This window comes from Jaculus jaculus, chromosome 7, assembly GCF_020740685.1.
Source record: "Jaculus jaculus isolate mJacJac1 chromosome 7, mJacJac1.mat.Y.cur, whole genome shotgun sequence".
In the NCBI taxonomy this organism is placed as follows: Eukaryota; Metazoa; Chordata; class Mammalia; order Rodentia; family Dipodidae; genus Jaculus; species Jaculus jaculus.
The window spans coordinates 23244555-23259004 of NC_059108.1; the positions used below are offsets into that span (position 1 = coordinate 23244555).

Here is a 14450-nt window from a genome sequence, read left to right on the forward strand (position 1 = left end):
CCTGTTGTGTACGCACTGTATGCCAGGTGCTTATAAAAGTGCTTTACATGTATTAACTCATGTAATCCCATGGCAACTTTATATGGGTAGGTACTATTATTATCCTCATTTTACAAGCAAGAAACCAAATCACAGATAAGTCACATAGCTAGGGAGTGACCTATAATCTAGCCAGTCATCTGAGGGAGAGATCTCGTACTTTCCTTGAGTGTCTTACTACCCAGGTTCCATCAGGTCATCTGTACAGCATGTCTACCTTTTCTTCCAAAGGAGTGATACTAAACAGTTTGGGACTTCACCCTTCTTGCCTTGGAGGGGGGATTATTATGGCCACTAATTAATTTTAACAGCTTCAAACTGCTTTTCATGCCAGTGATAAGCATTTTACTCCAATACAAATTTGAGGTTATTATGTCCTTTTTGAGGAAAAGAAGTTTGGGGTAGGAAGTTTTTGAAAGTCACTATATGAAGCCATAAATTTTTTACAAGCTTAATACTGAATTTTTCTTTTCTCTTTTTCCCATAGCCCCTGAAGAAAGCTGTTAGAATGATGGGAGCACCTAACCTGATAGCAGACAGTATGGAGTATGGACTCAGTTACAGTGTCATTTCATACCTCAAAAAATTGAGTCAGCAGGTAATGTAAGAAAGTAGGAGTGACTGGTGTCAGCTCAGATGGTTAGTGTGCTCGAACCTCGTCCTTATTGATTATTATTTTTGATGGCATTAGGAATCAAACCCAGGGTCTCATACATGCTAAGCAAGCATTTGACCACTAAACTCAACAGCCCTAACCATCCCTTTTTTTTTTTTTTTTTAATATTTTATTTATTTATTTGAGAGCGACAGAGACAGAGAGAAAGACAGATAGAAGGAGAGAGAGAGAATGGGCACGCCAGGGCTTCCAGCCTCTGCAAACGAACTCCAGACGCGTGCGCCCCCTTGTGCATCTGGCTAACGTGGGACCTGGGGAACTGAGCCTCGAACCGGGGTCCTTAGGCTTCACAGGCGAGCACTTAACCGCTAAGCCATCTCTCCAGCCCTAACCATCCCTTTTTTACTTTTTTATTTTGAGACAAGTTCTCACTAATTGTCCAGGTTGGCCTTTCAATAGGTGGTCCTTCTGCCTCAGCCCTCTGAGTAGTTGGAATTTGAGGTGCATGCTACCATACCTGTTGACTGAACAGAAAGGTAGTTTCTTGGTGGTTTGGAGATTCTATTATAGTAATATATCACATTTCAAAGCCATATATGTCATTTATTAACATAATTCTATGAAACTCAATGCTATATTTTGAAATGTTAACATTAAAGTTATCACTCATAAAGTGACTTGACTTCCTGTATGTGATTTATTGCTTACATTTTTTTTTTGAGAAATTTATATTAGAAAGTTGTTTTTCTTGGAAAAATACAGTTTATTTTACTTGTTTTAAATTTTTCTTTCAAATCAAAGTTCTTTTGAAAAATTTAGAAGGTTGGAGTTTTGTCATTCTGGCTATAAGTCAGTCAAACAGTACACAGTTTCACTAGCTTTAGGGAGTACATTATTTATCGAGTACTTCAGTTATCTCCATCTTCTTCTAACCAAATAAATACAGTTTGGGAGAGATCAAAAGATTGCTCTTTACTTCTTGTAAATAGCTGCATCCCTGTTTTCCTCCCTGTGAATGTGCTAGTAAGAACTTCTTCAAGCATACATTGATGACATTTCTTTTTTCTACTTTCCTATTGCTTCTAAATTAGAATATATTTTATTCTATAGAACATGTATACTTCATGGTTTAATTATAATGGGCATTAATAAGTAAAATAAATTGAAGATGTGTGTGTACTGCTGGCAACTTTTAAAGTTGTAATGATTTTAAATAATAAAACATTGTTTAAACTGTTGAGTTTACTTTCTTGACATAAACTATGCTTGAGACTTTAATGCTTAGAAAGAAAAAAAAATACAGAACATTACCATTGTCACTTGATTTGTAAACTCGAGTATATGAAAATAATTTTTGTTTGTTTTTACTTTAGGCCAAAATTGAATCTGATAGAGTCATTGGGTCCGTAGGCAAAAAAGTCGTGCAGGAAACTGGAATCAAAGTCCGAAGCCGCTCACATGGTTTATCAATGGCAAATAGGAAAGATTTTCAACAACTGCTCCAGGGAATTTCAGAAGATATTCCTCATAGACTGCTAGACCTTAATATGAAGGAATACACTGGGTTCCAAGTTGCTTTACTAAATAAGGTAACATTTTTATACTTCTTTAGTTATTTTATAGTTCATTATTAAATAAATCAAATTTTCTGTAGCTAACATTGTTTTTCCTGACTTGTATGGTATGTGAATAAATGGGTGGAGGAATAATGAATGCATTCATTTTATAATGAGAAAACAGGTTTGCAGACTGCCTACAGTTTACATAGCTGATACAATTTACTTGTGCTGAGGACCTTAAAATGCTTTATGAATGCTTATGATTAAAACTTTTAAAATTCCATCAGCCTGTTTGTAGAAATGGGCAAGCTGATTCTAAGCTTTATATAGAAATGAAAAGGTTATGGAGTAGCTAAAGCAATTTTGGAAAAGAAAGTTGGAGGACTTAACTCATCTGATCTAAAAACTCACTATGAAACTGTGCTGATGGTGTGCGGCTGCAAAAGATGAATAGAGCAGCAAAGCATCCATAAATAGGCCCCCAAACATATAGTCAATTAACAAAGGTGCTAATATAAACAACAACATGAACAATTCTTACAGGTCTTGGAACATTATGCAAAATAATGAACTTGACCTCACATAATTTGAAGGGATAGTGGTCATAAATATGAGAATTCAGCTACAAACTTATAGGAACAAATCGAAAGTCTTGATGAGACAACACTTAAAACAACCTCCAAAATCTTGAAAAATTGAATTCCATTTAGAATTAAAATATTTTTCTTTTCATGAACAGGTCAGGTGGGGGCCATGAAGTGATGGTAAAGTGAGTGCATAGCATATAAGCAGTCCTGGGTATGATCCCAAGTATTATAAAAATGTTAAATTGACAAAAATACAAAAACAAAAACAGGCAGGGCTGGAGAGATGGCTTAGCAGTTAAGGTGCTTGCCTGCAAAGCCAAAGGACTTCGGTTCAATTCTCCAGTACCCAACAAAGCCAGATGCACAAGGTGGCGCACGCATCTGGAGTTTGTTTGCAGTGGCTGGAAGCCCTGGTGTGCCAGTTCTCCTCCCCTGTCCCTTTAGCTCTCAAATAAGAATAAAAAAATAATTTAATGAAATAATCGGGCAACCAGAGGTGAGAGAGAAACATATATAATGTCATACAAATCAGTAATAAAATGTGCAAAACAGTGTGATTAAAGAGACACTTTTTGGGCTGGAGAGATGGCTTAGCAGTTAAGCGCTTGCCTATGAAGCCTAAGGACCCCAGTTCAAGGCTCGGCTCCCCAGGTCCCACGTTAGCCAGATGCACAAGGGGGCGCACGCGTCTGGAGTTCGTTTGCAGAGGCTGGAAGCCCTGGCGCGCCCATTCTCTCTCCCTCTATCTGTCTTTCTCTCTGTGTCTGTCGCTCTCAAATAAATAAATAAAAATTTAAAAAAAAAAAAAAGAGAGAGACACTTTTCCAAAGGAGATGTATAAGAGACGCACAACCTTTTTAGCTATTAGGGAAATACAAATTAAAAGAAAGCATAATGAGGATTAAAATACTTAACACCTGCTGCAGTTATTAAATGCTAAAAGCTGTGAAGTGCTGGTGGAAGAAGTTGAGTAATTAGAATCTCATTGCTGAAGGACAGTAGTTTGTAGTTTCTTAAAAGATTAGGCATATACTTGTATAGAATCAGCAATTTGTAGTCATCAAGAGAACTGAAAATATATGTCTACTTACAAGCCTTGTGCATATGTTCATAGCCACATTATTTATAGCTAAAAACCATCCAAGTGTTCAGCTGCTAAATAAAAAAGATACAGTATTTCCATAAAATAGATACTACTTTGGAATTTAAAATGAAGAGTCTAGTTCAGTTTCAAGAATATTGTGCTAGCTGGGCGTGGTGACACATGCCTTTAATCCCGGCACTCGGAGGCAGAGGTAGGAGGATCACTGTGAGTTCGAGGCCACCCTGAGACTCCATAGTGAATTCCAGATCAGCCAGAGCTAGAGTGAGACCCTTCGTACAAAACCAAAAAAAAAAAAAAAAATAGTATATAAATTATGCATCAAAGGAACTTTTAAAATCCATTTTTTAATGTTTTTTGTTTATGTTTACATTTATTTGAGCGTGACAGAGAAGAGGAGGCAGAGAGAGAGAAAGAGAAAGAATGGGCGCACCAGGGCTTCCATTTACTGCAAACAAACTCCAGATGCGTGCACCACCTTGTGCATCTGGCTAACGTGGGTTCTGGGGAATTGAGCCTTGATCCAGAGTCCTTAGGACTCACAGGCAAGAGCTTAACTGCTAAGCCATCTCTCCAGCCCCGCCCTTCCATTTTTAAGTTTTTACTTAATTTGCTTCTTTTGTCTAGAACATATTAAAAAACTGATAAACCAACAAATCTTTAGATGTGAATTTAAAATTATCCTGTTGAACTCACTATAAAATTTCTGTCTTTGGCCCTAAGATAGTATGTTAAGATTGTCTTATTTTTTTCCCCCAGCAAACTAGTTAACTTGTATATTTTATTTCCACACCTATGCTGCACTTTTAATTCTGTTTGAAAATGTTTTGTCCTTGAATATTTTAAAATAGGATTTGAAGCCTCAGACATTTAGAAATGCATATGACATACCAAGACGGAATCTTTTGGATCACTTAACAAGAATGAGATCTAATCTTTTAAAGAGCACCCGCAAATTTCTTAAAGGACAGGATGAAGGTTGGCGCATGATTTTTAAATATTTGCTGCTTTACAAAACTTTTTCTTTACAATATGAAAAGGAATAGTATGACGTAAATTTTAAGTATTCTCATTATAAATTCAGAAAATGAAATTAAACGAATTATCACTTAATTTCTACCTTCTTACCATTACTGTTATCCTAAATCCTATTCCTCAGAAGTAATAGCTTTTGTTAACAGTGTTTTGCATTTCACCTTTTCTCATGCCTTTAGTGCACACAGACATCATGTAGAGTCATTTTCTTGTGATAGGCTCGTTTCACTCTGGGTGACACTGCCTAGTGTGTTCTGATGCTCCCCGCGGTGCCTGTGTCATCCAGCCACTTGTGAATGCCAGCCTTGGCCGCACATGACTTAAACGTTTCATGATAGGCTTATCTCCATATGACATTTCCACTATTGTACTCTTCTACAAAATTCTACTATAATTAAATATTGCTAATAAGCAATAAAGTAAGATAAATACACCTTTCTGTGACAAGATTATACATGTTTTGTGTGATAGAATTAAGTCTATTTTTGTTTATTTTATTTTTTTATTTTTTTTTTATTTTTTATTAACATTTTCCATGATTACAAAATATATCCCATGGTAATTCCCTCCCTCCCCACCCTTACACTTTCCCATTTGAAATTCCATTCTCCATCATATTACCTCACCATTATTATAATCATTGTAATTACATATATACAATATCAACCTATTAAGTATCCTCCTCCCTTCCTTTCTCTTCCCTTTATGTCTCCTTTTCAGCTTACTGGCCTCTGCTACTAAGTATTTTCACTCTCACACAGAAGCCCAATTATCTGTAGCTAGGATCCACATAATGAGAGAGAACATGTGGCGCTTGGCTTTCTGGGCCTGGGTTATCTCACATAGTATAATCCATTCCAGGTCCATCCATTTTTCTGCAAATTTCATAACTTCATATTTTTGTTTATTTTAAAAGATAAAAGTCAATACTTTAAATCCAATGTATGATTGTTATAAACTAACACAATATGTAGCAAGACTGTAAAATAACACTAGGTGGTCATGTATTTGATGTGGTTTATAATGTTAGTGAGGTTAACTTTTGTATTGGTTATTCTTTCTGGAAAGATCAAATGCACAGTGTTCCTATAGCACAGATGGGGAATTACCAGGAGTACCTCAAGCAAGTCCCTTCACCACTAAGAGAACTTGATCCTGATCAGCCTCGAAGGCTGCATACATTTGGCAACCCCTTTAAACTGGATAAAAAGGTAATTCTGGAATATTCTTTTACATAATTTATTTGTTGTAGGCACTGTTTCTAGTTTGACAGTTAAATTTAGCTAAAGTAAACCATATTTGTTTTCTTTGTAGTGTATCTAATAAGTGTTAATGTTATTATAATTGTGTTTTGTTTTTTTTTTTTTCTTTTCCGAGGTAGGGTCTCACTCTAGCCCAGGCTGACCTGGGATTCACTATGGAGTCTCAGGGTGGCCTCGTACTCACTGCGATCCTCCTATCTCTGCCTCCCAAGTGCTGGGATTAAAGGTGTGCACCACCACGCCCAGCTATAATTGTTTTTATTTGAATAGGTCAGTTATGCCATTAAAAGTCATAAAAATTCAAGAAAATGATCGTGTGTGGTACAGACAGTAGTTAGCAGGCTGTGGAGGAAGGGAAGAGACTAATCAAAAACACTAAGTCTCAGTTTGGAGGCATAATTATGTCTTAGTGATCTCTTGGACCACATGGTGATTATAGTTAGTTAATAACAATGTGTAACATGTTTCAAAATGGCTCTAATTGACATTCTCACCACACACAAACACAAAAAAGTTATATAGAAGTATAAGAAAAGTGTGTGTGTGTGTGTCTATGTATGTATGTATGTATGTGTGTGTGTGTGTGTGTGTGTATATATATATATATATATGTATATATATATATATGAATGTTTTTTTTAAAAAAACAGGGTATGATGATAGATGAAGCAGATGAATTTGTGGCTGGACCTCAAAATAAACACAAACGACCTGGAGAACCAAATATGCAAGGAATCCCTAAAAGACGTCGGTGTATGTCTCCACTACTACGAGGCAGACAGCAGAACCCTGTTGTGAACAATCACATTGGAGGAAAAGGACCGCCTGCACCTGTCACTCAAGCACAGCCAGATCTTATCAAACCACTTCCTCTTCATAAAGGTAGCAGTTTGTGGTCTTCGAAAATACCATTTTCTTCTCTGGGGCTTCTGTTACGTAGTATAACGGATATATAGAATATATACAGAAAAAGATTACCCAATAGACTGCAGTGACACTCAGAAGAGACAGTGTTCTAAGCTGCCATATAATAGCTTTCCTGTGTCATTTTAGTGAGCGCTTGCTAAACATTTCTTATATTCATGATACTGTATTTGCTATCATGTTCTACATGGCCTTAGTAAACCTCAGGTACTTGAAACAGTGGACTTGGGAGGAGTGTTAGGATTTTAAATTTCAGTAAAATTTAACAAGTAATCATTGAGTATTTTGAATATTAAGTATTACAGAATATGTTCTACTTTGGACTATATGAGGCATTAAGGTATAGTAATGAGCAAGTTCGTAGTGATCTCTACCCTCAGAATAAGTAAGGAAAGAAAGTCATTGACTAGATAATTGGAAGTATGGTGAATCTCCAAAGGATAATATAGGGTGTCAGTATTTTGCATTAAGAATTAACTTGGTTTAGGGCTGGAGAGATGGCTTAATGGTTAAGGCACTTGTCTGTGAAGCTTAAGGACCCATGCTTGACTCTCCAGATCCCATTAGCCAGGCGCACAAAGGTGAGGGAAGTGCAAGGTTGCACATGCCCACTAGGTGGCACAAGCATCTAGAGCTTGATTGCAGTGGCTGAGGCGTTGGCTTGCCAATTTTCTCTCTCTCAAATTAAATTAACTTGGTTTATAAGGTCCAGGTGCTTTCCCTGAAGTTATATTGAAGGATGAATGTGAATTAGTTAAATGAAGCTGGGCATTTTCCTATACTAGAACAATAGTCTAAGAAGAGTATATGTAAGGACATAAAGAGAGAGTATGAAGCCACCTAGAATAATTTTATTATAGCAGTAGTATTGTACTTGTGCTATGGGGAGAACTGGAAGATGTCAGAAACCAGATCATGGAGAGTCTTAGAACTTATTATGAAGACTTTCTACATTATGCTAAGAACCTGGAATCTATTTAAAGGTTTGAAAGAGGTGCTATTTTAGATGTAGGTCTGAATATAATAATATAATATGTGGGATATTATCAGGGACACACAAATGTAGGGAAATCTTTTTTTTTCTTTTCCTTTTTAAAGTTTTTTGAGATAGGGTCTCACTATGGTCCAGGCTGACCTGGAATTCACTTTGAGTCTAGGGTTGCCTCAAACTTACAACAATCCTCCACCTCTGCCTCCCGAGTGCTGGGAATAAAGGCATGTGCCATCACGCCTGGCAGGAAATCTTAATAAACCAGTGGATTTATTAATTATAGATAGTGATCACCCCTGACTTATAACATAACTAGAGAGAACCCTAATCATATATACTACCTTAGGGAACAACACTCCCTCTGAAATGGTCTTGACTCACTTCCCCTCCCCTGTTAAATGACACCTCTAAATCTTTTAGTTCATAAGAAGTTTAAGAGACAAAAGTCATGTTAAGTGACAAAACAGGGATATATCCAGCAAAATCCAGATGGTAGAAAACTCTGCAGGACAAAATATATTGGTTGTGATTGTCTTTAAGATGCATAGTTAAAAGAAAGGGACAGGAGTTTATAGATTCAGAGGTAGTTAGAAGACATAAACTGCTTGTAATGTACTGGCCTCATTGGGACTTACAATCAAAGAAACCATACTTTTTCCACAAATAAAATTTATAAGGTAATTGAAGAATGTGGATACTGATTGGATACTTAGTGCTTTTATATAGTTGTGCATAACACAAAACCAGTTAGGAAACCAGAGGAAAAGATGACTGTGACCTGCCTGGGGTTGTGAGATTATGTGTTTAGGGAATACTTGAGCATTTCTGCAAACGCATGTATTGCCCAAGGAGGAGACAGCTTTCTGTCTTGAGAAACACTAGGTGGCCTGGAGGAAGAGATGAAATGGGAGTCTACTTTAGAAGTGTGTTTTAGATAGCAGAGTGTATATTGTGATACAGGTATGTGGTGTAGGAACTTAGGAGAAGGTTAGTTGGCTGGAGGGCAGGTATGGGAGGAAGCTTACTTACTGACCATTGGTATGAAATAAAATCTTGCCAAAAGAAACAGCAGTGGAAGAAAAAGGAGCCCAGAACAGAACCTTAAAAATGCCAAAGTTGGGCTGGAGTGATGGCTCATCAGTTAAAGGTGCTTGCTTGCAAAACCTAATGGCTTGGGTTTGGTTCCCCAGTACCCACATAAAGCCAGATGCACAAAGTGGTGAATGTGTCTACAATTCATTTGCAGGGGCAGGAGGCCCTGGCATGGCCGTATTCATTGTTTCTCTCTTTCCTTTTCTTTCTTTCCCTCAAGTAAATAAACTCCAGGCACATGCACCCTTTTGTGCATCTGGCTAATGTGGGTCCTGTAGAATTGAATCTGGGTGCTTTGCTTAGCAGGCAAACACCTTAACTGCTGAGCCATCCCTCCAGCCCTGAGATTGTTTTTTAAAAGTGCCAAAGTTAAAAGAAGAACAGAAGATTGAGAAGGAAGAAGCTAGGAACACATAGGAAAGAATTCCTCTTGTCCACACATCACACTTGGAGTACTAAGGACCTAGAAAGATAGGAGGGATTATAATGTACTGTGAGTGAGGCACCAGGTATGTGCCCCTGAGTTCAATATGAAGGTAATGATGATGAGGGAGCAGCTCGGTGGAAGCACTAAGCCTCAAATAGCAAGATTTACATAGAAGAAATCTTGAAATTCCATTAGAAGGTAAAAGAATCAGTGACTCCTTGTCCTGATTTTGAACCCATGGTGGACTCGAGAAAACAATTTCTACTCTAGGTTTGACAGATGAGCAGGTAGTTTTAAGTAGGAAATCTGAGTTTTCCTTAGAGCAAAAATATTGTGGATAATTTTTACTCAAAAGGTTGAAAAATGATTGTGGAGGTGGTTTGAAGATCATGGGTAAGATATAGGTGGCAGGAGAAGAGTGGATCTGTGGTGCTGAGCTTGCAAGGAGGCACCGGGACACAGGACATTTACAGTGGCCAAGGAGATGTGCATTTTAGCTGGTGCCTAGAACTGGGTGAGCAATTTGATCTCAGTCGGGCAAAAGCCTGAGAATTGACTAAAGATAAGCTTGCAAGCGTTTGGGTTTGCTGGTTTAACAAGCTGAAGTGGGCACCAGATTGCTTTGCATTGCTTAATTCATGAGGACTAGTATAGTTAAAAGAAGAAAACAGGCACTGTAAAATCTGACCTGTTTGGTGATAAGTCTCTTGTAAAATTTTGAGCAGTACACACTGTTGTTCAGTGTTTACTTTTGCCTGTAATGGATGATAGCTGTGGAATGCAGAGGTAGTTGGGATTCTAGGACTCTAACATACAGGCAGCCATGACAGTTTTGGTTAATGTAATTCACCGAAGTGCTGAAAAACTTACCCTTTTAATAAAATTGCCATAAAATGGAGCAGAGAACTAAAATCTGGTTGAAGTGGGCTTTAAGTTTCTTCTGATCCTTGAAGTGTGTTGTGAGTATTCCACATTGAAATGTGCTATATCCTTAGTACAACCAACGACCCCTACCATATTATTTGTTAGCATGTGCCAGTGAAGGAAGGTACTTGGGATTTGCTCCATTCATGCTATTTGTATTGTTCTTTATTGCATCCTTTGATACTGGATCTCACTTCTCTTCATTGGTTTTGGTTTCAGATGCCACTAACGATTCAGCACTAGAGGCTGTGGTTGAAAATCATGTTGCAGACCAGCTGGCATCAGACATTACACCAAATGCTATGGATACTGAATTTTCATCATCATCTCCATCCAATCTACTGGATCGACCAACAAATCATACAGAGGCTCTTGGTCATGACCATTTAGGAAACAATGACCTCACTGTTGGTGGATTTTTAGAAAACCATGACGAGTCAAGAAATAAAGAACAAAGTGCTGAAGAGAATATACCAGCATCTTCACTCAACAGAGGAAAGAAATTGGTGCATTGCAGAAGCCATGAAGAAGTCAATACTGAGCTCAAAGCACAAATAATGAAAGAGATCCGAAAGCCAGGAAGAAGTATGTATAATTAGATACAAACCTCATGTTTAATTTCTTTTGTGTTCTCAAAAAAAAAGTCAAATTCACTAAAAGTATATATCTGACTCAAGATCAATCTTGAGTAATATCTGAGCTATATAAGATTTCATTCTTGCTGGGTGTGGTGGTTCACGCCTTTAATCCCAACACTTGGGAGGCAAAGGTAGGAGGACTGCTGTGGGTTCGAGGCCAGCCTGGGACTACAGAGTGAGTTCCACATCAGCCTGGGCTCAAGTGAGGCCCTACCTGGGGGAGAGGGGGAGACTTGATCCTTTAAAAAAAAAATGTTTTATTTACTTATTTGAGAGAGAGAGAGAGAGAGGCAAACAGAGAATGAGCACGAAAGGGCCTCCAACCACTGCAAATGAGCTCCAGATTCATGCACCACTTGTGAATCTTGCTTATGTAGATACTGGGGAATAGAATTTGGGTTCTTTGGCTTTGCAGGCAAGCACTTTGACCACTAAGCCATCTCTATAGCCCAAGATTTTATCCTTTATCCAGCTAACACTGAATAGCTGTTAAGTTCCAGGTAGGCAGCAATGGCTGGCAGCTGCTGAATGCTCCATAAATAAATTACATGTAGCCACCATGACAGAGACGTAGTCTTGACTGTTAGCAACTGAAGTTTTAGCGTAGCAGCTAGCCCAAAAAGATGTAGAGAACATTATTAATTTACTACGTATCTGTAAAGTTCCACTCACAGTGCCTATCACTATATTTAAACAATAGTAACCTGGGATATGTTTGGGCTCAGAAACCAAAGTTATGATATCTGTCTGTCATGTGAACTTCATAGTAAATGTTTTGAGTAACAGATGACCTGCGAGTGGTCCAAAAGTGAGGAAGACTCAATTCTTGACATTTAAGAGCTTATGCAGTCCTTAATAGAGTTGTGTGTAGTCCTTAATAGAACTTATGTAGTTGTTAGCCCATAACCCCGTTTCCCCCTTTCCACTTAGCCCTCCCCCAGGTTAGCTATAGAATGGGAAATTATGAAGATGGGCTTTTATGACAGTCGTTTGCCTCTTCATTTTTCCGGTACTACTGAAAGCTCTCCAACTCGTCCCTCTAAGCTTTGTGATCGATCCTTTAGTGGGAATTGATTCCAAAAAGCAGTGCATAAACAGTGCTTAGTTGTTGGTATTTACTTTCAAATGCATATGTTGAAATGTTCTATAAAATCTTTAGAGAGTGGCGAAATTTACATGTAAAATATTTTTGTCTGAGTATACCTCAGTATTAAGTGCAAGAGAAAAACATTTAAGAATACAAATGAAAGCCATTTATTTTTTCTCCTTTTGTTTTAAGAATATGAAAGAATCTTCACTTTATTGAAGCATGTGCAAGGCAGTTTACAAACAAGACTAATATTTTTACAAAATGTCATTAAAGAAGCATCAAGGTAAACAAATAGCTTGTATATTCTGAAGTGATGAAAGTTTTCTTATTCACTTGTGTATATGACATGTGAGTCAATGTGTGTGTGTATGTGTATGTGTAGTTTACTGAAAAAGCTTCAGTGAAATAGTTTCCTCAGGAATTGTAGATCACATTCCCTATAAACTATTACATACTTTAAAAAGTTCTTGCTTTTCTTTAGCTTTTTGCTGTTTATGGTTTTTTTGTTTTTGTTTTTTCCTATTTACAGCCTTTACAGTTTTGCTCTTTCTTTTTTGCCTATCTATATTAATATTCATTATTAATTAGAATTAACTTTGGAAGGTGGTAATATTTGAATGCAGTATGTTTTGACATGGGAAGATTTGTAATTGTGGGGTTTGTTTCAGTAACTCAAGCTTATGTCATATGTGAAATGTAATCTAAGGTTATAAATATAGCTATAAGAGTGATTAATTTGAAATCATAGTTGTATAATCTTTTTAAATATTTTCTTCTTGCAATACTTACATTTCAGAGTTACAAAAAAAAAAATAGGATTTATTTGAACCAATCTTCCAAAAATGGTTCCCTGTTTGTCTCATGCTTCATATAAAGTATTTAGATAGAGCAATCCCCCCCCCCCACCAATGGAATAGCTTAGCATGGGCCACTTTGAATGATCAAGATAAGGCCATAATTTAAATTATTCCAACTTATTATGATAACTCTGTTTGTTCTTTGGTCAGTTCAAAGCCCAGCTTATCCTGGATTTTTGTTATTGTTGATTTCAAGGCAGTGTCTTGCTGTGCAGCCCAAGCTGGTCTCAAAACTCCAGTTCCTCCTTCCTCAGCCCTTTTTGCTGTGATTCCAGACAAGTGCCACTGTGTCCGATGCATTGTGGGTGTAGCCATGTTCTTCTCACCAGTGCTTGTGCCACCTTTGAGAGAGTCATGTAATTTGGTGGCTATTTCCATTGTTTTGCAAGTAGGAAAAAGTAGGACTAGAATGTCTGTTATTCTAAAAAGCATCAGTAATACTAATGTTTTAGACAAATATTATTTTAATTACCCGTGTTTATTAGGGAAACATTGCTATATAGTCTATGTTGTAGATATCTAATCTTAAATATTGATTTAAAGGCTATTTCCTAGTCTTCTAATTGTAGTCATAGAACCCCATGAGTTTTAAATGCTACTACTTTATCTTTATTTCCCTTTCCACTTTGTGGGAAATTACACTTCTAATTTGTCTTTGACACTCAGCTTTCAAAGCTTTCAAAGATGACTAGAAGAAGATATTATAGTGACTGTTTTGGGAGCCCAAAAGTTGCTAGTGTTTAGAATCCGTGTGTGTGTGTATTTTTTTTTTTTCCTCTTTTATTTCTCTTTGGTGGTGGGATGAACACACTTCTTCCATTGTTTTGAGGAATAGCTACCATTGTTTTGAGGAATAGCTATTTCATCTAGGGAAGAACTATAATACTGTTCTAGTACAGACACTAATTTATACATCTTCAGCTAATTTGTGTGTTATATGAGTCTTGATGTTTTCATTTTAATTTCACTCTTAAAAATCTTCCCACAGCACCTTATTTAAAGCATACTGATAATGCTATCCATTTAAAGGTTGTTAAGAATGCTATTGTTTTTCTCACACAGGTTTAAAAAACGGATGCTAATAGAACAACTGGAGAACTTCTTGGATGAAATTCATCGAAGAGCCAATCAGATCAACCATATTAATAGCAATTAAAAGAAAATAGAATGTGGCCACTTATTTCACTATCTTCTCCAAATACAAAGTAAATACAAGACTGTTGTAATCTTGCATTCATTTTTTGACATGCATTGTTGGCTATTTGAAAATACTAAAAACAAGTCTACAGACCCCTTTTCCATCATTT

The 14450-nt window shown here is 37.1% G+C and overlaps 1 protein-coding gene across 4 annotated transcripts in view; it reads left to right on the top strand.

Annotated features, from left to right (window-relative positions):
• The window catches only part of Ints6 (integrator complex subunit 6), a 102486-nt gene that overhangs the window by 72990 nt on the left and 15046 nt on the right, over positions 1-14450 (top strand). For all 4 annotated transcript variants that reach the window (XM_045154278.1, XM_045154277.1, XM_045154279.1 and 1 more), the window contains 8 exons: positions 527-637; positions 2029-2244; positions 4755-4881; positions 6007-6149; positions 6851-7082; positions 10778-11143; positions 12476-12569; positions 14206-14348. In XM_045154278.1, coding sequence (XP_045010213.1) covers positions 527-637; positions 2029-2244; positions 4755-4881; positions 6007-6149; positions 6851-7082; positions 10778-11143; positions 12476-12569; positions 14206-14299 — 1383 coding nt within the window. In that variant the 3' untranslated portion in view covers positions 14300-14348. The remainder of the gene's footprint in view (positions 1-526; positions 638-2028; positions 2245-4754; positions 4882-6006; positions 6150-6850; positions 7083-10777; positions 11144-12475; positions 12570-14205; positions 14349-14450) is intronic.